The 26975-nt window shown below is 42.7% G+C and overlaps 1 protein-coding gene across 4 annotated transcripts in view; it reads right to left on the reverse strand.

The window, feature by feature from the left end:
- Window positions 1–10988: 10988 nt before the first annotated feature.
- LOC128617060 (SH3 and cysteine-rich domain-containing protein 2-like) overlaps window positions 10989–26975 on the reverse strand; it is a 29749-nt gene continuing 13762 nt past the window's right edge. For 2 of the 4 annotated variants that reach the window (XM_053640033.1, XM_053640032.1), the window contains 4 exons: window positions 26706–26794; window positions 26007–26058; window positions 17796–17933; window positions 10989–11677 (listed from right to left, as the gene is read on the reverse strand). In XM_053640033.1, coding sequence (XP_053496008.1) covers window positions 11579–11677; window positions 17796–17933; window positions 26007–26058; window positions 26706–26794 — 378 coding nt within the window. In that variant the 3' untranslated portion in view covers window positions 10989–11578. Of the gene's footprint in view, window positions 11678–17795; window positions 17934–23160; window positions 25291–26006; window positions 26059–26705; window positions 26795–26975 lie in introns of those variants that run through there. The other 2 variants (XM_053640034.1, XM_053640035.1) reach the window with 2 other exon arrangements.

A 26975-nucleotide genomic window follows, 5' to 3' on the forward strand; every position in this document is an offset into this window, starting at 1 on the left:
GCTTCGAACACGTTCTATCCTGTTTCGTCTAAAAACAGCAAGACCATTTAGAGTAGTTACAATCCCAAGACAGAAGTACGCACACACTGCTGACTGTAGGTGTTAAGAAAAATGTTGGTGACATGGTTTTATTTAATATTAATCTGGGGTTTTAATTTAATCTGTAGTTACATTGTATGGCCACTAGATGGCTCACAGAACTGATAATTTTATCAACAGTGTACTGTTGTTTTTTTTCTTTTGTTTAGAGAGACATAAAATAAACTGTTTGTTACCTGAGCGATAAGTCTTCAGGAACCATTAGGAATAACACCTTCCATTAAACTGCAACTGCAGAGGACCCAAAAGGCATTAAATTCCATTACGCACCATTAGAGATTATTGATTGTTTCATATTTTTTATTTTACATCATGATTACATGCTACACTGAAAAGCAAGACCTTCATTGTGTTGCTCGTGTTGTGCTTTTTAATTAATTTTTTTTGTGATTAGCGCGTTTGCCGGGGTTGGGGGGTTCGAATCCCACCATCGCCATGTGCTGCAGGGGTTTCCTCTGCGTTCTCTGGTTTCCTCCCCCAGGCCAAAGACATGCGCTGTACGCCCATAGGCATTTCCAAATTGTCTGTTGTGTGTGTGATTGTGCTCTAATGTGCCCCAGGGTGTATCCGAGTCCCCTCGGATAGTCTCCAGACTCGCCGCAGGACCCGAAAAGACGAGTTTGTCTAATTCGCCTGATTATATCTAAACCTTAAATGTTTGCATGTATGTGAGGTTCATTTCTCCACGCAGACGCTGAATCACTGCTGAGTCACTAGACCGAGCTTTTATAACACTTTTCCCTGGCTAATTAACTTCATTCACTGCAGAAAGAACTCACGGTTCAGCCGAATGAAAAGAGGTGAGCGTCGGAGGAGTCGCCTAAACCCACGGGAGTCTTTCGAATCTCTTCTAAGGGCTGAAAAATAAACCCCCAAATATATAAAGGCTGTGTCCCAAACGTGCCTCTGCGATCGAACAGTTATTAGAATCGGTGCGGACTCGAGTACAGAGACGCAGCTTCACAAAGAAATGTCACCGTAAAATACAGCGTTATTCGTAGTGTTTGGAAGCATTTGGAATATTTTTACTTTTTTATTGTACTTTTATGGACAATCCTGTCTGCTTTTAAAAGACGCCTGGGATATTAACGCTTTTATTTCGGTTGTGTTTCAGTGCTGTGATGATTTGGTGACAGTAATTACAGTCTTGGTGCTAGAGCGCTCAGACTATTAACTGTGTAATAAAGATGCAAATTTGTGTCATCTTCGTCACAGATGCTAAATGTCCCTTTAGAAAACTAACTGACCTTGACTTTTTTTTTTTCTTTCCCCGAAACAGCAGCGAGACAGGAGTCTGTTTGCTTTACTGAAAAGCACTGAGCACATAAAACCTAAATTTCCTGTGGGAATTATAGTGGTCTTCAGTGTGTGTGTGTCTCCTGGGGATGTCATTAATAGCATAGTAAACATTGGTGAGCGGACATTACTGAAACATTAACCAGAGGGGAATACGCCGCTATTTTTGCTGAATTAAAAACAAAACAAATAAAACTGCTTTGCATTTCCTTTCCAACTTTTGCTCGAGTACCTCATTTACGTAACTCGAGCCCCCGATCCGGACCCGAACCCTGTCTCGTTACTGCTTTTCAAGTTAAAATAAACGAAGAAATAAATCTTACCTGACATACACTTATACATCCATCCATCTTCTATACCGTTTATCCTTTTCAGGGTCACGGGGAACCTGGAGCCTATCCCAGGGAGCAAGGGGTACAAGGCGGGGTACACCCTGGACAGGGTGCCAATACATACACTTATCCGATTGGTCATTATGGAGCAGCAGTGCGGTGCATAAAATCATGCAGATATGAGTCAAGAGCTTTTGGTTAATGTTCAACATCAAACGTCAGAATGGGGAGATAAATGTGATCTCTGTGTATTTGTTTGCTAAGAATCAGCCGAGATCCTGCGATTTTCACACACCAAAAATCTCTCGAGTTTATACAGAATGGTATGGGGTAAAAAACATCGAGAGAGGCAGTTCTGTAGGCAGAAACACCTTCTTGATGAGAGAGAGCTCAAAGGAGGAGTGGTTTCGAATAACCACTCTTTGCAACCGTGTTAAGCAGAAAAGCAGCTCAGAACACACAAAACCTTGATGGACTACAGCGTAAGTCCATGCTCAAGCACATTTTTTATTGTGGCTCAGTGGGCGATGTCGCTTAGTGGTCAGCAGTGTTGCCTCGCACCTCCAGAGGTGGGGGTTAGACTCCTGCCTCCGCCCTGTGTGCACGGAGCTTGCATGTTCTCCCAATGCTTCAGCGGTTTCCTCCCAAGTCCAAAGACATGTTTTGTTTTCTGACTGGCATTCCCAAATTGTCTGCGGTGTGTGAACGGGTGTACGAATGTGCCCTGCCTCGTGCCCCGATTTCCCTGAGATAGCCCCCATTCTCCCGACGACCCTGTGTAGGATAAATGGCACAGAAAGTACTGAGTAGTGCTGTGAGGCGTATTGAAGTACGTAGGCGTAGCATTTCACTCCGCTGCCCTACAGATTTAACACCATGCACCTGTGATCTTATATTCCTGAGCTGCACGCGCAGCGGGGTTCTGGAAACACCTGCACTTTGAGATCATTAGCATAATAACCTTTAAAAATAAGCTAAAAGATGTCAAAATCCCCCCCGATGAATGCACTTTGTTGAACTTTAGCATTTAGGCTTGAGTTTATTTTATTTCATTAAACCTTCACTTGCTTCGCCAGTGCGACTTCTACCTGACATTTTTACTCATTGATTTATATACAGTCCTCTCCGAAACTATTGGAACAGCAAGGCTAAATTCATTTGATTCTTGCTGTAGACTGAAGACAGTCGGGTTTGAGATCAAAAGATGAATATGAGAAGAGAGTTTAGATTTTCAGCTCCTCGTATTGACATGTAGACGTGTTAAATGACATAGAACATAGCGCATTTTGTATCAGAACACCCAATTTGTAGGTGAGCAAAAAATATTGGAACATGCGACTGACAGGTGTTTCTTTGTTAGATTGATTGTTTAAACAATAAATAGCTCTGAACATCTACTCTTGGTTTTAGCCTTGGTTTCACCTGTGAAGACTGAATTTTCCATCCATCCATCTTCTATACTGCTTATTCTCTTCAGGGTCACGGGGGAACCTGGAGCCTATCCCAGGGAGCATGGGGCACGAGGCGGGGTACACCCTGGACAGGGTGCCAATCCATCACAGGGCACAATCACATACACACTCACACACCCATTCATACACTACGGACACTTTGGACACGCCAATCAGCCTACCATGCATGTCTTTGGACTGGGGGAGGAAACCGGAGTACCCGGAGGAAACCCCCGCAGCACGGGGAGAACATGCAAACTCCACTCACACAGGGCCACGGTGGGAATCGAACCCCCGACCCTGGAGGTGTGAGGCGAACGTGCTAACCACTAAGCCACCGTGTGCCCGAAGACTGCATTTTTTTTTAAATAAAAAGGATAAGCCAACATGAAGCTCAGAGAGCTGTCTGTAGGAGAAAAGCAAGCCGTTTTGAAGCTGAGAGAAGATGGAAAATCAATCGGAGGCATCGCGCAAACATCGGGCGTAGCCGATACAACAATTTAGACAGTCCTGAAAAAGAAAGAAACCACCGGTGTACTACACAACCAGACACCAAATGGAAGGAATTCCAAGGAAAACAAAGTCAGAGTCAGTGATATCCTCAACAACCTCCAAGGTATCACAAACCACCGTTCGAAGAAGACTTGTATATAGAGGCGGTACCACAAGATGCAAACCACTCATCAGCAGTAAGAATCAGAAAGTCAGATTGGAATTCACAGAGAAACACAGAGACGATCCACAAACGTTCTGGAACTGAGATGAACCTCTACGAAAATGATGGAAAGACCAAAGCGTTGAGAAAGAAAGGCTCCAAAACATACGAGCTCCTCTGTGAAACATGGTGGAGGTAGTGTCATGGCTTGGACCTGCATGGCTGCTTCTGGAACATTCTCACTAATCTTTATCGATGATGGAACTCATGATGGTAGCAGCAGAATGAATTCACAAGTTTAGAGGAACATTTTGTCTGCTAATTTCCAGCGGAAATCCTCAGCTCTCATCTTATATCCGTCTTTTGACCTCAAACCCAAATGTCTTCAGCTTACAGCAAAAAAAAAAAAAAAAAAAAAATGGATGAACTGGCCTTGCCGTTCCAATAGATTTAGGTTACTCATTTGTCTGATACTATTATCTGAAGCTGTTTAAGCCAGACCGGATGACTTTTTCCATGGGAAATGGAATATTATATGTTTATCTTTAAGTATTTTAGTCCTTTTAAAATAAATATTTTAAATAATAAAGATTTGAAACATACGCTTTGACATAACGAGTTTCCTCTAATGTGTGTTTCTTATGAGGATTATAAATAAATCTTCAGAACACTGCGTGTAGCCAAGCTCGTATTTTCTCTCCAGTGTTTCAGCGCGTGCCATTTTTACTGCTGCATCTCCATCTAAATAAAAAATTCATACGGAGCTGACTGCAATGAGACGTGTCAAGCTCAGAGCCTGTCACTTCCTCCTGTACTCCTCTAGGATAAGATTTACCTTTAATGGAAAGCAGCAGGAGGTGAAGAGGGGATAAGACCACGTCATGTCGTGAAGGACAAGAGGCTTGTGAGGAAATCAAAAAAGAAAATGACAAACAGCCATTCGCCACAGCATATTTATTTGAGAGAATCGATGAGTAACAGGGCTACGTCTACTGCACACGAGCTGTTATTGAGATATTTCAAAGCACTGCAGTTGTAAAGCTGAACTTTTCATTATGTCAAGCACAGAAGATCCCAACGGCGTAAAGCTGGTGATTTGTATCTGTGTGAAGTAACACAGTGCCGTTCTATCTGGATCTGGATCTGTTTTAATGCGCCACATATCTGTATCTGGATTTAAACCGAAAGTGGGCTCGGATTAAACCAGAACAGCTTTTCTTTGTTTTTTTTTATTTTTATTTTTATGAACCGTACCACTATGCCCCTCAGGAACCTGAGAAAAAACTGGGGGGACAAAAATCCAAGATGAACGTCAGCATGATGAGTGAATTCTGGCTCGGACAGCTACATCACTTCAGTGTATAATTCATCTGAACACCATTGCGAATGGGTTGGCCAAGGAAAACAAAAGTTCTGGAACCAAGATGAACCTCTACCAAAGGGATGGGAAGTCCAAAGTGTGGAGAAAGAAAGGATCTGCTCATGATCCAGAACATACAAGCTCATCTGTGCAACATGGTGGAGGTAGCGTCATGGCTTGGGCTTGCACGGCTGCTTCTGGAACAGGCTCACTAATCTTTATTGATGATGGAACTCATGATGGTAGCAGTGAAATGATTTCAGAAGTTTAGAGGAACATTCTGTCTGCCAAGTTACAGAGAAATGCATCCAAATTAATCGGGAGGAACATCATCATGCAGCAAGACAATGATTCAAAACACACTGCCGCCTCAACACAGGAGTTCATCAGGGGGGAAATGGTAGGTTTTACACTGACCAAGTCAATCACCAGACCTTCACCAAACTGATCAGCGTTTCACCTCCTGAAGAGGAGACTGAACGGAGAAACCACCCGAAACAAACAACTACTGAAAGAGTCTGCGGTAAAAGCCTGGAAAACATCCCAAAAAGAAGAAACCAGCAGTTCGGTGATGTCAGAGATTCACAGGCTTGGTGCATTTAATGCAAGCAAATATTAAGTGCTATTTTCTTTAATTCACTTCAAGACTCATCTGTTCCTATACCTTTGCTCGCCTAAAAATCGGACGTCTGATACAAAAGATTCATAAGACTTATAATTGATCTCAACTAGAGATGTATGTGAGGACTGATATGTTTGTTTGTACCTTCCTGTGGTATATTTTAACCAAAACTTAATTGGTTGTATTTCCAAAAATAGAAACAGTCTGTTAGCCCGACCGTGTTTCTCCAATTCACACCGGCCCACCAGCTAGCTCACCCGTCCCACGACCGACCAGCTTCTTCTGAGGCAACTTTTCCAACTGCTTGGTTTTTGAGGATAAGCAATCTGCCGTCTTCCACATACGCGAGCTCAGTTGGTTAAGTGTCACTCTTCAGCACATTAAACAGTGTTTGTGATTAATTTCACGTGTGGTCCGGATAGTCTGTAGACAGAAGACTACCTCGCACCTCCAGGGTCGGGGGTTCGATTACCGCCTCCGCCCTGTGTGCGTGGAGTTTCCACTTTCTCCCTATGCTTCACGGGTTTCCTCCCCCAGTCCAAAGACGTGCTTCGTAGGCCGATCGGCATCTCTATATTGTCCGTAGTGCATGAATGGGTCTGAGAGTGTGTATGGATTGGCACCCCATCCAGGGTGTCCCCCGCCTCATGCCCCAAGTCCCCTGGGATAGGCTCCAGGATCGCCGCGACCCTGTATAAAATAAGTGGTACAGAAAACGGATGGTTGGAGCTGCTGACAGAAATGTCTAAAAAAGGAATTTGTTTTTATGCTTTATGCACATGGAGTCAGTGGAAACCAGCCTAACAACTGAGACGGAACAAAAAATAAAGGCGGGGGGGGGGGGGGGGAGGGTGATGGGGGGGCACCGGCTTTTCTTTCTTTTCTCATTTCTTCTCTGATGTTTCGACATTTGAACAGAAAGAACCATTCCGCTTGTGACATTTCGGCGCTTGTAGTTCCCTAGAGACGAGAGACGAACAGATGTTTTTCCTCACGAAATAAATATATAATGAGCAATATAAGCTGAAGGAGGTAAAAGCGGAGCTCTAAATGTTTGTCTTCTGGGAAAATCGCACACGCACCAGATAGATTAAAGAATCATTAGAGAGGTTTTAAAGAGAGCTTTTTGTTTATATGGTAATGAAGGCACGGCATGGCGTATGGTGGTATTCACACACCACAAATTCTTTGAAGAAAACAAAAACAGGACCTACACATTTTACAGCTTCGTCTATATACACTGAAGAGTTCCTTGAAGCGTTCTCTGAGCGTGTTTGGAGTAAACATGTTCTACTTACATTCTGGTGAGGTCACTAGTGCTGTGGTGACAATTACAGGGGCCCATAGCCCAGTCCACAAAATTCCAGTTAGCCTATAGCTGTGGTGATTTTTATTCTCAATGGAGAGCGCCATGATTCTTATCGCCAATAAATAGCCCTCTTAGCACTATTTACGCATGCCATGGTCTGCCAGGCTGCACGATCAGGACACATTATGAACTGCTGTGACGATAACACTATTATGAAAGAAACTGCCCCGGCAGTCTGGAACAACAGGAAGTACAACAAAAGGTTACATATGTAGCTGTGTTTCTGCCGCTGAGTGGAGGACAGCCAGGGCCGCCCAGGTCACTCGGGTTGACAAGATCGGCCAGAAGGGAAGAGCGGGGAATACCGAGGAGCTTTAAGAGGTTACTTGTGTAACTCGTTGTGTTATTGGGTCTCGAAAAACTCCACTAAAGGTGGCTTGGTCCTCCGCTATAATCACGCTTACATACATGACTGAAGTACGTTCCCATTAAGTACAGGGAAATTTTCGTCTTGTTCTAAGTAAACACATGCCTTAACTTAGAGATCAGGTTGGAAAAAAAAACAAAAAAACGTTGGCGTATTCCTTTAAAAGCCAGACCTCCTTCAGGGAAATGGGGGAAAAAATATGATTAACCTGAGTAATAATTTAATAGGCTGAAGATGACTTTCCTCTGCGTGTTCTTGCTTCTGACCTTGACTGCCATCGTGACAGGAAGAGGAAAATATTTAAGAATACAATGTTTCCAGATGCACCTGATAAATGCTCCTGGGTTATTGATCTCAGAATGATTTCACTCATGACTCAACCCCTTAGTGTTTATCTGAAGAGTCAGAATTCTCTCTACACTTCTCCTTGACTTCTCCTCATTCCGTCTTGGAAATGATCACACGAAGCCATAAATTGCCTGAAGACGTATGAACGCTGACTCCGCCCTCCGTACGTCGCTGGACAACTGTTTTTTTTTTTGATCTGTACATTCAAACCAAGGGTTACGGTTGCTGCAGCGATTGCGAGCCGTACCATATTTGCTGCCGGAAGTTTTGAAATGTCACCTGCTTAAACGTTCGTAAACCCGGGACTTTTCGTCACGCATCCAGAATGAACGAACCAAACGGACTGACCAGTTGTTCTTCGGGAGATGTTTATGGGTGGTTGGCAAACAACTTTACTGTGCATCACTGCCACCAACTGGACTGGAGTGCACAATGTTGATGTAAACTACAAATAGCGATAACAATAACAAGCCAATCAGTGATCATGTGGAAGGTGGGGGCCGTGATGGTGGTTTCAGGCCAGGGGTCGTCGGTAATGTAGCAATACTCATGTCTCCAGGCTCAGTGCTGTGTAAAAGTCAGAAGGAAAGCCGTAACTTTCTGGCATCTTTAGGACTTTTTGTTCGAAATGCCCAGTTTCTCTGCAAATTTATGACCTTTATGTACTGGGGTATAATCTCTAATTATATAAACACGGCAGTGTGGGTATTTATCGTCGATGTATTGTTGAAAGCCAAAAACCCTCTGTTGAAGTCCACGTGCATTTGTTTTTAGTTCCTGTCTCGTTATGGTTTCTTCCTCACTGTGCCCACCTGTTTTATGTTAATTAGTTTGCTTATTGATGCCTTGTTGTCTTGTCAACTCTTTTGTTAAAGCACATGCCTCGGAGTGCGTGTTCCTTAGTGATGCTGAAGGAAAGAAAGCCACGGAAGGAAACCAAGCTTCCGTCTTTGGTCGTCTTCTTGGCACTACGGCACACGGGTGAATTACTGAAGAGCACAAAGGGAAGAACTTCCACGTGGAGTCTGAGTAAAAGACTAGTGAACTTTTAAGCTAATTAAAGGATTAATTAAGGTTCATTAAGGTTCGGCGAACACACATTTCACGTTTATGCTTGTTAAAAAGGAACAGCTGTAAAGGCTGTAGTGAAACTGCGACAGTATTTTCAAGTCGAGAGAGAGGGGGTAAACAAAACACACAAGATGAATTTCAGTAGTTTATCAGAACAATGTAAAAACACCATGCTCGCCATATCGACAGAACACAATGGAATTCTTTCACACGCAGATTACCACAACACGAAGATAGAGATGATGTCATAACGATAGACATGTGACTTCTGCTCCGTGAGAGATGCTTGTGATGTTCTGATCTGTGCTCTGGCCATAAATAGTGGTTATTCCTGGGAGAGACACACTGTGTAGGAGCGCCGTGGTTATAAATCCATAAACATGTTTTTTAAAATGAATTTTTAATAGATAAGCGTGTTATTTATGGACCAGTGTGTGAGGATGTGCCGCGTCTCTCTGTGTGGTCGAGGTTTTTTAAGCAGCCAGATGTTCTGTGTAAAACAAATCTGAATTGCGCTGGTCAGCTGTTTTATAGCTGCAGTGTGTGTTCTCAGAACCCTGCGTGTTATAGGAACAGTGTGTGACGGTGTGAAGAGGTGAGCCTGGGTTTACTGCTCCATGGGAAGCTGCTCGATAATAACAGGGGGTTTATTATATTGTAATTCAACACAATCTCATATTTGACTTGCAAAGCGTCTCATTTTCTGCACAGCTCAACAGAAACTGTGTGTGTGTGTGTGTGTATGTGTGTGACCTTTCAGCATATTAAAAGGTCCAATCGTTGTGTCTATGTTAAACAGCAATTCAACAGTATACAGAAAGGAAAGAAATAAAGACAGGAGGGTACAGTAAAGTGATGAAGTGGGCGGGGCCTCGTGATGGATGAGTGATGTGGGCGGAGCTGGCAGATGGCTAAGTGAATTGGGTGGAGCAACTGGTGGCTGAGGGAAGTGGCTGGAGCAACTAGTGACTGAGTGAAGTAGGCGGAGCTGAGAGATGGCTAAGTGAAGTGGGCGGGGAAAGTGGTGGCTGAGTGAAGTGGGTGGGGTTGGGAGATGGCTGAGTGAAATGGACGGGGCAACTTGTGGCTGAGTGAAGTGGGCGGGGCTGGGAGATGGCTGAGTGAAGTGGGCAGGGCAACTGGTGGCTGAGTGAAGTGGGTGGAATTGGGAGAAGGCTGAGTGAAGTGGGCAGAGCAGCTGATGGCTGAGTGAAGTGGGCGGAGCAGCTGATGGTTGAGTGAAGTGGGTGGAGTGGGCTGATGTAATACTGATAAAGTGTAGTCCTTTTCTCCACCCCTCGTGGATGAATCAGCATCTGTGACCTATTTAAACGCGTTTATTAACATGTTCATGCTATTAACATGAAATTAACATCTCTAATGCTAATGCTGTGCAGAAATCTAAATTTAGAGTGTTTTCAGTCCGCAGCTGCATCACTGCCTCAGCCTGACGTCCCTCAGCCCCTTTTTCATTTTGCACTGTCTCACAGAAATAAAATAGCTGTCTGTCTGTCTGTCTGGGTGTTTCCGCATACGGCTGTGGAAGGGTCAGTGTACACACAGACACAGAAACGAGGTTCCTCCGCAGGGATGCTGGACTTACTCTCCCCGACAGGGTGCGGGTGAGGAGCTCGGCAATCTGGAATTGAGCCGCTGCTCCTGGGAATCACCGGGAACCGTTTGAGGTGGTTCGGGCACCTTATAAGAGTACTGCCTGGTTATCTTCTGCTCGAGCTGTATCAGGCACGTCCTACTCGACAGAGACCCTGGGGCAGACCCGAGACCAAAGATCTCACACCTGGCTTGGGAAATGTCTGGAAAACCCCATCCCAGGTGTAGAAATATCAGCAGCGTCAGGGTCACGGTGTGACCGGCTCTGACAGTTCCTCAACCTCAGCTTCATCGCTCCAGTCATGATCGTAACTAGCAGTGAAAACTCGAGGTATTCTATAGAGCATCTTCGAGTATCTACATCCCTAACACACACCCTTTTTTTTTTTTTTAAACGTATAAAGGTGGTTCATATGATTTCTGCACAATGTGTAAGAGTGTGTACAGACTCGGTAATAAACACACAGGTATTAGTACACAGGTACTTCAATATAAAGTGGGACGTTTTTCACTAAAGTTGAACTAAACTACTTTGATAACGATTCTTTAGCCAGCCAACACCTTATACAGCTATTTAGAGAGTGCTTTTCCGTGACGGGTCTCCTACAAGCCCCTCGCATTTCGTTCAGGGGTGAATGATGGGACAGGTAAGTACTGCATATGTGCCTGTCTCTCAGTGATGCTACTGTAATGCTTGAGTGAACACACACACACACACACACACACACACACACACACACACACACACACACACAGCAGACGTTTACAGCGCCATCATCCGAACCGAAACTGTTCCCGTGGTCACGTGTGCCTGGAGTTAGAAATAGGGTTCAGCTGGGCAGACGTCTTCCTTTACGTTGCATTCGCAAAGCCGTCTGAAGATGAAGTGAGCAAAGCGGGTGCGCTTCCATTCCGGGATGCTTGCTGGTGTGTGAGAGTGTGTCCCTGCCGTCGTTGTATGTGCGTGTCTGTGCGCGTGTAAGGTCGAGGAGGTTGTTCATATCTCCTCTACACACCCTGAGGGTACGAGACCTCTCTTCTTACCGCTGGTCAGCTTGTAAAAGCCATCAGTTTCCTCGGCTTTCCCAACGCATATCTGAAAGAGAACGAGTTATAACAAGTCACAACCCTGATGCGAATTTCATTTCAGCATGCTCTCGTCCACAAACTCCCAATGCATTTTCAGAAATGGCAGACGAACCTGTTTTTTAAAAAAATATTTATATATATATATATATATATATATATATATATATATATATATATATATATATATATATATATATATATATATATATAAATATATATAAAAAAGCTGCTCACCGTACTTTGATAAATGTGTGAAATCGTCATAAATGTCCTGCTGGATTCATCATTTCTAAATGAAGGTATACAAACTTTTGCATGCAGCTGTAGGTATAGGAAAGGGTGTGGCATACAGTGCCCTCCACTAATATTGGCACCCTTGGTAAATATGAGCAAAGAAGTCTGTGAAAAATTGTCTTTATTGTTTAACCTTTTGATCTTTTGTTAAAAAAAAAAAAAAAAAATCTGCTCTCGTGGATATCAAACAATTGCAAACACAAAAAATATATAATGAAAAAAATATCTCTGTTAAATATAGGTGTGTTAAGTATATTCCCATTGATATTTAAAAATTTTTTTACACCTGGGTGATTAGGAACAGGAAATTGTTCAACCATGACTTCCTGTTTCACAGGGGTATAAATATGAGGTAACACATAGGTCAAACTCCCTTAGTCATTCATAACAATGGGTAAGAGCGAGGAATATAGCTGTGATGTGCAGCAAAAGGTTGTTGAGCTTCACACAATGGGAAGTGTCTATAAGAAAATAGCACAAGCATTGAAAACGCCCATTTCCACCATCAGGGCAATAATTAAGACGTTCCAGTCAACTGGAAATGTTATGAATCGACCTGGAATTGGACGCGTGTCTATATCGTCTCAACACACTGAAGAGGACGGTTCGAGTATCAAAAAATCTATAAGGATCACAGCTGGAGAACTGCAGAAGTTATTTGCGTCTTGGGGTCAGAAAGTCTCCAAAACTACAATCTGAAGTCACCTACATCACCACAAGTTGTTGGAAGGGTTTGAAGAAAAAAGCCTCTACTCTCATCCAAAAACAAACTCGAGCGTCTTCAGTTTGCCAGACACTACTGGAACTTCAAATGGGATCGGGTTCTATGGTCAGATGAAACCAAAATACAGCTTTTTGGTAATAAACACCAGAGGTGGTTTTGGTACACAGAGAGGTAGCCATATGGAAAAGTACCTCATGCCCACGGTTAAATATGGAGGTGGCTCTTTAATGTTTTGGGGCTGTTTTTCTACCAGAGGACCTGGACATTTTGTTAGGATGCATGGCATCATGGACTCTATCAAATATCAACAGATATTAAATGAAAACCTGACTGCCTCTGCCAGAAAGATTCAAATGGGCCGTGGTTGGATCTTCCAGCAGGACAATGATCCAAAACATCATCAAAATCAACACAGAAATGGTTTACTGACCACAAAATCAAGGTCCTGCCATGACCATCCCAGTCCCCTGACCTGAACCCCATAGAAAACCTGTGGGGTGAACTGAAGAGGAGAGTCCACCAGCGTGAACCTCGAAATGTGAAGGATCTGGAGAGGTTCTGTATGGAGGAACGGCCTCAGATCCCTCGCCATGTATTCTCCAACCTCATCAGGCATTATAGGAGAAGACTCACAGCTGTTATCTTGGCAAAGGGAGCTAGCACAAAGTATTGACTAAAACGGTGCACACCATGAGAATTTTTTGGTTAAACAATAAAGACAATTTTTCACAGCTTTCTTTGCTCATATTTACCAAGGGTGCCATTTTTAGTGGAGGGCGCTGTGCATGTACAACAAATGTAAAACTGAACTTATTTTCTCAAGCACATGAAGTTTCATGCAGGTAAAAAAAACCAGGTACACTTCTGTGGTAGTGCACTTTATTCGCTTTATGATGACTAATCTAAAAGTCAAATATCCAGAAATAAACAAGAGCCTGGTGAGAAACTCTGCAGCTCAGCAGAAAAACACCTTCACCGCCACGCCAAGTGAAATTTCAGGCAGGACTGTCTGACCGGATGAAAATCAATTTAAATGGAAAAAGGCGTCATGTGAGGTGCGGAGAAAGGCAACTGTATTCATTTAACCAGAGATGATATTGTAGCTGGCTAGTTCATTCTATAGTTCGTATACTGAGGACTAAGCGATTCCAAAAGACGTGCGTTCTCAGTAACCAAGCGTCCCTGTCAAACTGATGTGCACAATAACGTTATTTTATTCTCTTAACTTCTGTAATAATAACAAAAAAAAAACAACACAAAATCACGAATATTTAGGTCATACCCCAAACTGTATACTACTGTACTAAATAGTGTATCATCACTCCAGTAGTGTCATTACGGTTTATATTACAGGCATACAGCCTTGACCAGGGGCGCTGCTAGACCCTTTTCCCGATAAATCATTGTCTGATGAGGGAGATTACAGTAGATACGTCTGAAAATTTACATACCCACCTCTCTGTGCTCCCCCCCTTCACTTTTCCCTGTGGAAACCTCGACTTGCAGTCATGTCAAGACGATAATTCATTACGCAACATTGTAGCTGAGGAGAGAGCCTTTCACCAGACTAATGCTTATCGCGGTGTTAATGAGTAGCATGTGAATTTGTATTTAGTTGAACGAGGACATCCTGTTTCCCAGATCTAGCTTGTTCACTGCTAAAAGAATGCTTGCTCATCGCTTTTAATTTGGCATTCTGTCACAAACAATGTGATTTAAGGTCTACATTCGGGTTGCAGCCATATTCCGAATACGATGTTTATATGTGTACAATCATCAGAATATTCCTCTACAGAGGGCTGTAGCTAGGGAGCCCCACTGCCCTCCATCCATATCGTATATGGCATAAGATGAAGGACCAATTCTACATTTTCTGCACCGCTTATCCTTAGTGGGTCGTGGGGAACTTGGAGCCTATCCCAAGGGGCATGGGGCACAAGGTGGGGGACACCCTGGACGGGGTGCCAATCCATCGCAGGGCACGATCACATACCCATCGAACACTTCTGGAAATGCCAATCAGCCTATGGTTTTGGACTGAGGGAGGAAACCCTCGAAGCACAGGGAGAACACGGAAACTCCGCACACACAGGGCCGCGGTGGGAATCGAACCCTCAACCCTGGAGGTGTGCTCACCACAACGCCACCATGCGCCCTTCCAATGTGACATATTTTAAATGTTTATCATAGACACAGTCTATTTACTTGTAACAGAACATGGTATTGTTGTAAACAATGAACAATCAAAACAATGGCATTAAACCATCAGTAACTTCATATGAAACATTATTCAAAGTCCTTCAGCAACTGTTCTCAGAGCAGCCTCAGCTCTGATTGGTGATGTTCACTAGCTGGGGTGGGACTTACAGTTTTGTTGGGTTCCTCTGCTGGTTGTCACTGACTGAGCTGAAAGAATTAATAACCATCGGACTAAACCATCCGTAGGGAGGGCAGAGGAGATATTTGGAAAACTTCTTTCACGAAATTGCACGGTTTGAATTGAATTATTTTCGTGGTTTTCATTAAACTCTCAGGAATACAACATGAAGTTGTAACATATATACTATAGTAATTCATAGAGTAGTACTCTATTTAATGGGGGCCCCCTGTGCAGTGGCGGCCCCTAAAATTGTCATCACCTTTCACCCCACTAGCGACGACCCTGCCTGTGGTTGTTCTAAGTACACCTGGAGTTGCCATTCCTAAATACCCAGTCTACAGCTAAGCATCTGTTAGCGCCCATAATTCCTTGTGGACTGAGCATGCGTGTATACGTCTCCTTTCAGTGGGTTTTCTGAATGAGGTGTTTACATGCAACACATTTCTGATTAAAACAGGCATATTCCCGGGGTGGGGATTTGGGGAATCAGAATATCGCCTTAATCTGAATCGGGCAATCGGATCGCGGTGTTTACATGACTCCGTGCTTAACAGATTGTTAATGTAAACGTTGCAAGCTTTTTTATACTGATTTGTTCATTTAGAGGGCTAGTTAGTTAGTTTACTCACGAAAATGCTAAGCAGACACACCTGCCTGTCATTTTCAAGTAGTCCTGAAGACTCTGATTAGATTGCTCAGGTCCAAGAGGTGTGTTTGATCAGGGTTTCGAAGCGAATTTCACAGTTTCAGTGGCCTCTTCCAGTATATTCTCGGGTATTTGTGTAAACAAAAACAATGCGTTTGTTTTTGGGGCTCTGATGGACTAGGATTGGGTGGATTTGAAATGTAATGAAAATGTGTGATGGGATTTCAGGTCAATTTTTTTTTTTGTATTTCAAAAACATAAATAAAATCATTTCTTCTCTTGTCTTTTCGCACGACGTGTATACCGGTGTGTATTTATTTCAGGAATTTTAATAGAAATTAAGTATGGTCGGGTATCTTGCATTGATGTCTATATTTCTGCATAAATATGACATAAAACGTCATCAGATTTCCACAAAAGTCCTAAAACTAGTTAAAGAAATCCAGATTAAACAGTAAGACTAAAATATTACACTCTGTCATTTATTTATTGAGGAAAATGATCCGATATTACAATATCTGTGAGTGGCAAACGTATGTGAACCTTTGCTTTCGGTATCTGGTGTGACCTCCAGGGGAACAATGCTCTTGAATTCCCTCCATTTGTACACAATCTCTCTGATTGTAGATTGTTGCAAACTCTGTAGAGATGGTTTTGGGACCTTTTCCAGCCTGATAAGCATCAAGAACTCTTTTTCCTCAGGTCCTCAGAAATGTCCTTTGTTCGTGCCATGATACACTTCCACAAACGTGTCTCGTGAAGATCAGACTCTGATAGATCCCTGTTCTTTAAATAAATCAGGACGCTCACTCGCTCACACCTGATCATCATCCCATTGATTGAAAACACCGGAATCTAATTTCACCTTCAAATTAAACTGATAATCCTAGACGTTCACATACTTTTGCCACTCGCAGATATGTCATATCGGATCATTTTCCTCAATAAATAAATGACCAAGTGTAATATTTTTGTCTCATTTGTTTAATTTGGTTATCTACTTTTAGGACTGATGATGTTTAGGTCACATTCACACAGAAAATATAGAAAATTCTTTCAAGCGCCACTGGGTCTAGTTTGTCCGTCTGTAATTAGTGTCCGTCACTTAAGGCGATTCGGAAATCTGCAGCTGTACGCACGTGGACACTCCGTAGTGATCTTGAACGGGTGGTCAGTTTCGTTGCTAGCCGGTTTGACCGGGACGTCTCCACGGCAATCACATGACGTCACAAGACAAATAAAGTAATCTTGGGAAACAGGATGTAATTACTGTAGAATCTCCATGATGCCAATGTTGACAAGACAGTGTGCCGCTGGCTACGATGATGTAATGCTGCTACTGGTATGTGATTACCCTCGTGGCCTTTGTGGACTCCTCTGAAAATCATACAGGGATGAACTCAAATCAGTAGCCTGGACATCTGGGACGAGCGGACTGTCCTGGTTATTAGTTTCTTATTTGTAACTGACACGTAGGTTCAACAATACTAGTACAAGAAAAACTTCATTTACAGGTTTGTTTATCTTTTCTTCTGTCACCGTTTTTACAAGGATGCTTCTCAGCCAATATTTTATTTTGTTTGTGTTTATTTGTTTAACCCTGCTATTAAGTTACGGGTCAGTTTGACCCATGTCCACATTTGACATGTCTGAAATATTGGTTAATCTCTCTTTTATCTCTTTGAAATGTTTTGACTTTCCTCATTTAGGGTCATGAACTTATATACAAATGTCTTCTTTATTGCCATAATAAAATGTTTACTGTTTTAAGCTGTTCTTTGTGTGTATTTAAACTGTGGGAGTCATTCTGACCCATGACATCATTAATGTAACTTTTCTTCCTCCCAACATAATAGGAGGGATAATTACATACCATGTGATCAAACCGAACAGCAAAGAAACCAAGCGTAGGTCATTTCATTAGGAGTTGGACTCGACAAACGAAATAATAGGTGTGTATGAAAGTGCGCTGAGGTGAAAATTTGGGTCAAACGGAACAGAGACTAAAAGGAGCATAGAAAAAGAAACATAACTCCTGTGTGTGTGTGTGTGTGTGTGTGTGTGTGTGTGTGTGAGCTCACCTGTAGCTCTTTTATGGTCATTTGACCTTTCTCGCGGTTGCCATGGAAACCCTGAGTGACCTTCCACACTCGTTCTCCAGGACGCACCCGCTGCACAAAGTTAGCGGGGAACGATCCGACTTTGTCTCGACTCTTCCCCTGACACACACACACACACACACACACACACACACACACACACACACACAGGATCAAGTGAGACAGTCACCATAGCAACCCCCGCCAGCAAGGTTCGGAGAATTTTTTTTTGTCGTTCTTGACATTGTATGAGTCACAACACACTTCGTCAAATTAAATATGCATCAAATGGATCAACAGATCAGTTTCATCTTTTATTCCTATTCGTTAGTATTGTCTTCCGTGATTTTTCTTTTGGACCGGCTAACGCAGGCGGCGAAGTTTCTGCATGCCTTTGAGCATTAGACGCGTCGTTTGCTTTATACGGACAGAGGAAAAAAAAAAAGGGTAAGGATTCACACCAAGTCGACATGCACGAAAAACTCGATCAGCGTTACCACAACATGCAACATGTCGCGCTTTCAAACTGGCCAAGCTTGTGGTTTGGGTTCTGAGGCTTTATAAGGCACTGAGGAAAATGCGCATGAACACACGTACAAACATCATTTTATCTAAGAATCCAGACACAGCAACTACGCCAATTACTGCTTAAAAGCAACAGTGCTTTCAAACGGATCATAAAAAGCTGATATTTTCTATCAGCAGACTCACGTTGTGGCTACGCTCTACAGCTCAGGTGCACGGTTTAGCTTGCTGGCTCAGGAGGTCGGGTCGATGTGACCCAAATTGCGTTGATAATGGGAAACTCAGCATGCTGGGTCAGGGATGTAGACCTTAGAGTCAGGTTGTTGCAACCGCAGTTTCAGGAAATATACTTTTTCTATTCACGTTTCACCTTTTGAAAATAAATACATAAATATTAACGTTAGTAGCTAGTTAAACACGACTGTGTTTTCTCTGTAACGTTCGAATTATCTGCTGGTCGAGTTCATTCTACCCCTGCGTTCGATGTGCGCAGGACGTACACACTCATGATATTCCTGTGTTTTAATCAGTAAGGCTGTTTTTACACTCAGGTGTCTACAGCTCAGCAAATGTAGTCATTATTTACCCCGCAAGTTGGATTAAAGTGCACCTATTATGGTTTTTCAGATATTCCCTTTCATGTAGTGTGTTATAGAGCTGTTTGTGAATGTAAAAAGTCTGCATAGATTCAAAAATCTAAGCACACGACAAACATCATTGACTCCCGAAAGAAGGAAGCGATTCTGAACGGCTGAAACGAGTCGTTAGTGATTCCCGACTTTACTTCCTGTACTAACCTACTCAGGTTTGTAACACCTGATCATCATCTGCTCGCTCATAGGCGGAGCTGAAACTCTTTACGGTAGTGGGCGTTTCCTTTCTGAAACACGCTGACAGCGGTAGACCAATCACGACAGACTGGGACATCTGACCAATCAGAGCAGAATATGCTCTCTGAAAGGAGGAGTTTAGAACGAATCCTTTAGAACGAATCATTTAACGAGTCGTTTGGGACACTGGGGGGGGGGGGGGGAACGGTAATGCTGAAGTTGAAAGTATGAGCACGTTCAAGTGTTTTTTGACCTCAGATGCACTTAAATCTATCGTATGAGACCTTTACGACAAAATCAGGCATGTTTCAAAAACCATAATAGGTGCACTTTAATACAAATCCATGCAACGTGCTGATCAACATCTTCACGTCCTTCCCATATCAGGGAGCTGTTGGTTCTACTTGACAATAACAGCCACCTCATAATATTTTAGCAGATTTACTTCAGTTCTGGGGTTGGTTACGTTCCAAAAAGATCTACGAAGCTAGGATGCAGTGCTGCCGCTAGTCAAAATGGTGGATTTTTAAATTAAAAAAAAAAATGCCTGTAACAAGTGCTTGGATTAAAGAGATAGTAAATTACATTCCATTCTGAGTCAATGATGAAATAATAAATGATGCCCTCCATCATCAGTGAAAACAAGATAAGTGTGTGGAAAGTCCTTGAAGTGCCATGCGAGCTGCAAATATTTCCCTTATTGAAATGGTAAAAGCTTAAAGTGATGGAGGAGGGGAAATACAGAAGGAAAGAAGATACAACAATCTTCCTTTAAAAACACTTTTTTTTTTTCCTAATGCAACGTGTATCTGTATAAACATTTTTATTTAAGAATGAGTACTGCTGTTCGAAAATAAATAAATAAAATAAAATGAAGAATTCCTTTTTCAAAAGCATCCAACCCGGTCCCGCAACCTTTCCGAAGTCCTAAAGCTTTCGTTCAGGATTCAGAGTATTTCTCTGTGTGAACCAGGTGGCTAGTTTTGGCCTGGCTTACTTGAAAAAAAAATTAATCAAAAAGAGATCCTTTCTTTCTGAACAGCTGAGCATCAGTGTTTTGCCAAATGTCTCCACCCAATCTCTTAAGAGTAATGCACGAGTAACTGCTAGTCTTTCGCATCTTCGGAATAAGCGAGCCGGCTTTTCCTCTCTGGCACAGAACAGGCATGTTGGAGCTACACTGGCGTCCGTAAGCGCGACGGCCCCATGTACAGTGCTGTGAAAAAGTATTTGGAAAAATAAGCTGGGAGGGATGTTCGAGGGTGACGGAGAAAAAAAAAAAAAGGTTATCCGATACCAACTGGGCCTGTGTGAAAATGTATTTGCCCCCGTCGTTACAAATTCCCCAAATCTATGAAACTGCCTTGATAACAGGGTTCAGCTGGACTAGACACAACCAGGCCTGATTACTGCAAACCCTGTTCAATCACATCAGCACTTAAATAGAACTTTTTCAACAGCATGAAGTTGGTTAAAAGGTTTTACTCAGTAACACACTATGACAAAGAAATTCCAGAAATGATGAGGAAGAAGGCGATTGAAATACATCCATCTGGGAAGGGTTACAAAGATCTTCCAAAGGCTCTGGGACTCACAGCGAGAGTCTTTATCTCCAAATGGAAAAACTCGGCACAGTAGTGAACCTTCCCACAATTCCTCCAAGAGCACAGCGAGGACTCATCCGGGAAGCCACATAAGACACCAGCTGGGGCACTTCTTTTCCTGAACAAGGTTTGTCTGTAGGGTTCATCGTGGGCTGAACACGTGATTCACGTGCGATATAAACGACGACTCAAAACAATCAGGTAGTCTTTAGTTAGCGAACCGGTTTGGCAAAGATCAATTTTAATTGCTACCTTGGCTGCATGCGAACATTTAAGCAAGTATTCAGTCCTGAGTAACAGCAATACCCAGAGAGAACTGTTTCACAACCAGAACACCTAACATCAGATTATGGTTTCAGGTTAAATCTAAAAGGATCTTTTCACAGTTTCCCTTGTCTTAGAGTGTCAGTTAATTCATTTCGTTGTGTACAGTGCTCTGAAAAAGCATTTGCCTGACTTCTGTTTTTGTGTACATCTCATACTAAATTGTTTCAGAAATTAAAAACAAAATCTAAGATACCAAGCAATAAACTGAACAATAACCCCCCAACCCCCGCTGCTTTACTTTACATTACCTTCATTTTGCACTATTAGGTAAAGATCACCTCACTGTGGTTATCTTTATTATTATGTATGTTTTGCTATTATGTGTCTACTGCCAATCCTTAAGAGCTGCTACACTGTTTTTCATTGTTCTTAAATCGATCGATCTATCTATCTATCTAACTATCTATCCATCCATCTCTTATTTCTCAGTTGAGATAACAGATTTCCATGGGCAAACTGTGAAGCCGTCCAGTTAACAGACATCCTTGTCTTATTTCCCCACTGTATCTCGAAGTGAAAGGACAGCGAAATCCTTCCCCAACCTTAAGAATATAATAGATAGTGTAATCCATGGTACAAGCTTTGTACATATCCTAAAAACTGAGCGTATGCGATCTACTCTTGTCAAATGCTTTGTCTTGATCATGGGATCGAATTTGCACGTTCGATCATGCACCGTACAAGGACAACAATGTCCATTATTGTGCATCCAGGAACACGGTCTACTGCAACCGTTCTCATTTCAGCTGGCAGTCTGGTAAATAGTTCCATCAGGGCACCTAAGGTGCAGCATCTGATTTTGAATTCTAGCTCTCCATGGTTGGCACGTGGGCTCTGATGAGAGCTCCTTTAGGTTGCTTGTGAAGATAGTGACCCAATGCACTGTTCTTTACTTCTTTCCTGTGATATTCTTACTAACCATTTCATTTTTCAGAATTCCTATCTCCCTTTTTAAATCTACCATGGTGGTCTTTTCCCATCCCTATGGGTGCCAAAATTAAAATGCAAATGGAACATCTATTTGATTTCTATTTCTTTTTTTTTTTTTCTTTTTTTTTTTACATTTCTGCCATATTGAATCAGTAATGAGATATACATTCAATATCACATTCAATATCACACATAGATTCAATACGCCACACATACGCCATACACTCAATATCACACTTTTCCTATCCTCACGCTACAATTTGGCCAAAAATAAAGCACCTCTGCAGTTCTGTCAACGATGTAGACCTGTCAATCAAACTGTCTGGAACACTCTGCCATACAGTTATTATTAACCGTAGAAAGATAAGACATAAGAAGATGGTGTGTTTTATATCTACCAAAATAATTCATTACACACCTTTTCATTTCTGTAACTTATGAACATTATTATTATTATTATTATTATTAATGAGATATCACTCAAAATATCCAAAGAAAGGAGTATTTTCTTCCCCAATATAATGGCAAATGAGCCCTCGGACATGACAGCGCCCCCAGCCTCAGAAGGTATGCTCCCTTCCCTCCAGCTCACATTAGTAATGTTTGGACCGATGCAAATGGTTGGATGATGTATTTTGTACACATGGCTTTTATATATTAGGTCAAAAACCCCCCACAGAAATAGACCTCATGTGCTTATCAAACCCACACATTAATAAGTCAGATAACTGTATAAGTGGTCAATCTGCTGTGAAAATAACTGCTCTCAGAAACTGACTCACACTGAAATAGTGCCAGTGCCAGATATTGTGTTATAGGACGATTATTTTATAAGAGTGATGCAGTGGGAATAAATAACTCGGTGTGCTGTTCGTTCCAGTGAGAGTCAGCACTTCAATGCCTTTCTTCCATCAAAGGGGAAGAAACGTTCATTCATTTTTCATGAAGTACTGTTTTCGTCCATTACGTTCTTTCATCCTGGGCGAGGTCTCAAAGTGCAGCAATCATGGCGCACAAGTGAAGAATGGAGGCTCAGATTCTGGATTTAAAGAGCACAGAGGATCTTTTTCGTTTTGTATGACTTTTCTTTCTCTTGTTTCTTAATATCTATCGTATGCTGGATGGCGACTGTGAAAGGGGATGGGGATGAGCACCAGGCAGAATTAATGAACAATGATGGGTGAAGTGGCTACCTGCTAGCAAGAAGACTCCATATTGACAAGGACATGGACAGAATCCGTTAAGCTACAGCAAAGGCCGATGCAAACCAGAAGCTCCATGGAATGACGGAGTTTGGGAGCCAACAGATTTGGCACAGAGGAAAGGCAGACCACCAAGACCCCTGTAGGCTGAACCACAGGGCAGCTAAGTTCAGCCAACTACAGCAAGAACTGAGTGCACTGAAGCACCAGTACGAGGTGGCAGGAAAAGTTGAGTGGGAGTGGTTGTTAGAACTCTGGTCCATGTTGGCATTTGACACCCGCCACATCAGATCCTTTGTGGATAACTTTGCTCAACAACTATGTCAGTGCCAAGGTGCAGATGGTTTCACCAGGGTTTAGAGAGGCTGCACATGGATGTGCGTCAAGTCTGCCAAGGTCTCTGGTACTCAAGAAAGTAAAATTGGTCGACAAGTTCTACTTCTTTGTGGGAGGCACCCCAGTCCACACCATCTTTGATGAATCAAATAAGAATTGGGAATTGCTCCTTGAGGGACACCGTCTCTATCCAACCATGACTCCAGCTCCTGGCAGGTAGAGTCAAGTATACCAGGGAAGTCCAAAGTTTGGATTTACCAGCATAGCATCCTTTCATGTTACTTGTGGCCCCTACTGGTGTAAGATGTCTCACTCTCCACAGTCAAGAGCTTCAAGAAATGCCACTACTTTTTAGGTTCTTAGGGCTCCCCCGCAGTACAGGGAATCCAACAACCCAAAGATCTTGCAGAGGGGCATGAAAGTGAGGACCAGCATGAAGTGGAGAGCAAAGCACCCAGTAGAGATGGCAAAATCATGTACAAGACATTGGTTGGATCAGTCGTATCAGGAGGTTCTGGCCTGGGTAGCATCTCAATGCCTCACTATGATGAAGCACAAGGCAAGGAGAGTTGCAAGCTGATCTAGGAGAAGTTGCAACCATGTCTAGAGAAAGTCCAGGCCAGCAGGTAGGTGGGGATGGACAAGCAGGGAGCCGGCATTGCACATGGACAAGCTAGGAGCATAGAATGGACAAGAAGATCATATGGACTGAGATCTGGCTGGCCATTACCTAGTCTATTAAATTCCTAGTCCAGACTCAGCTGGTGTGCTGTGAAAGTGAACCAACTCAAGTTTCCTGAGGACACTGATTAGGCCAGATATGAGCCCGATGTCAGAAACATTGAGACAGGTGGTAATGCTAGGGCACAAAAAACAGAGAAGGTCAATTAGCAGAAGAGAGCAAAATATGCAGACTCAGTTCCTGAGTATCGCAGACAGGGCTGAAGGACTGGGTCGCGTGGATGAGGGTATTTGATGTTGACCCCGGGTTACATCACTGACAACTGTTCCAAGTGCATCAGAATATGTATCGGACATAGTGGACTCAGGTGTAGTCTTGGTTTAACAGGTAAGATGAGTTTTCTTTTAATTGTGTCACTGCTTCCACAACTGGGAACCAATGAAGTGGAATTCACCCCGTGTCTATGTGCTGTGACACAAGCAACCGTATCCTGTTTGGAGCAGACAGGAAGAGGGCTCACACAAAACAATATGTGGATAGGAGTTGCTTTTGGAAGTACTCGTACGTTATTTCTCTCTACAGAGAGAACATTAAAGCAAGAGAGCGACACAGGATGTGTTATTAGCAAAGAGACTCTGAATGATAGTTCTGTAAGTTTCGCCTAGAGCACAAACACGACAGGCTTTAAAACGTCGTGATCAGCTCCTGGGACTTATGCACTCGCTCATTTTGTCTGTGGATTTGAGCTCTGAAAATGACAAAAATCCACGTCTCTATCTTCTAGTTATAAACATGGAATGTTTTTTTTTTGGTTGTTGTTGAAATTTTACACCCAAAGTGATTATACCGAGGTGATGCAGATTATGGAGGCGTGACAAAAAAGCCGCTCATGGGACCGATGATGTCATGAAGCTGGGTGTGACTTGACTGGTGGTGAATTTGGACGGGATTTGAAGGGATTCTACTTGAGCTCAGGGAGCGAGACGGCCCAGCTTATTTTCATTTCTCCATTCCACTTATCCCCTAGACAGTCTGGGAGACCTTTAAAAAAAAAAAAGTTAAAAAAAAAAAGAGTGGTGGAACAGAAATGGTCTCTATTCACTTCAGAGATCTGGAGTAAATCCTGGGAGACCGACATGTTCACATTATGCTGTGGAAAGTTGTGACACTATAAAGAGAGGTTTTATTCAGAGAAATACTTAGAGTCTTAAGAGTCTCAGAGTCTATTAATATTTACCGGATTGCGTATTTTTAAAGGGATATTACTATTTCATCACACTTTAATTCACTATTTTGGTAGCTCTAATGAATAAACAGAGCCAATTCGGACCTCGTCTTCTATGCTTACAGCTCACTTTAAGTTCATTCAGATTTTCATCCATAGAAACTTACTACTCGAGATGTCTTTTTAGTAAGATGCGTCTCCTCCAAACTCCTCCACGGGGGGGGGGGGGGGGGGGGGGGGGGACTCAACTTTTATGCCATTTAAAGGGACGATTCTATTAATTCCTACAGGGTGTCATGTTTATGTATTTAAGAGAATTTAAACTGCCTGCCATTGTTTCCAGAGCGTATTGATGATACCCAAAACCTACATTTCAGGCTGACATTATAGTGACATCAAGCTATCCGATAGCGGGACTGGACAGGAAATTGAATTGGATCGAATTAAGACCCATGATCCACGACACCTAAGTTTCGAAATGTCGTTTATTTCGAATAAGATGTGCACGTTAAAGAAAACGAGCTGCTCTCACCTTCCACCAGTCCTCGTTTGAGTCGTCGATTACCTGAACACGATCGCCCGGCCTTCAGGCAAAACACGGAGAGAAAGGAGGTGGGGTAGAACAAGTAAATAACAACGTTCGGTCAAACAGCAGCGCAAATTTTGCATAAAAACAAACAACAACAAAAGATAAAACAAGAAATGTGATAAAACACTCAAACGCCGGTTGAACTGTGGGTGTGGCCTGATATTATAATGAGCACACTTTGATACTGTCCCAAATCACACATCATGTTTACTATGTGCAGTACATTATGGGATTTCATAAGAAAACTGACACACACACACACACACACACACACACACACACACACACACATATATATAAAGCTATTTTAACAAAAAAAAAATTCTCTGTTATCAGAAAAGGTCTGAGATGATGAGACTATTTTTTGATGCAGAAGATCTGCAGGGACTTCAGTCACTTTTTATTTCCCCTCATCAAAATTTCATACTGTGGTGTGACCTGATAATGACTCTGTGTGTGTGTGTGTGTGTGTGTGTGTGTGTGTGTGTGTGTGTGTGTGTGTGTGTGTGTGTGAGTGAGTGAGTGAGTGAGTGAGAGAGAGAGAGAGAGAGAGAGAGAGAGAGAGAGAGAGAGAGGGTGAAAAACGAAATCCACACAAGGACAAACAAACCTGCACACACACACACACAGAGCGGTACTTACTGAAGCTCAAGGTCGTTTTTCTCCTGCGGCAGGAACTTGTACAACGCCACATAGGTGTGAATGGCGCGAAGCTCAATGCGCCTGGGTGGCTGGAAACACACACACACACACACACACACACACACACACACACACACAGATCTGCTGTATTTGTCTGTAAGTCCAAGATTACAGGACTCTAGCGCTGATTTCTCTGTTCAACGAATAAATTTGCGGACTGCTACCACGGCGTGCGAGTGGGTCTCGGTCTGCGAGGCGTCTATGATATTC

Source organism: Ictalurus furcatus, chromosome 13, assembly GCF_023375685.1.
Source record: "Ictalurus furcatus strain D&B chromosome 13, Billie_1.0, whole genome shotgun sequence".
NCBI lineage: Eukaryota > Metazoa > Chordata > Actinopteri > Siluriformes > Ictaluridae > Ictalurus > Ictalurus furcatus.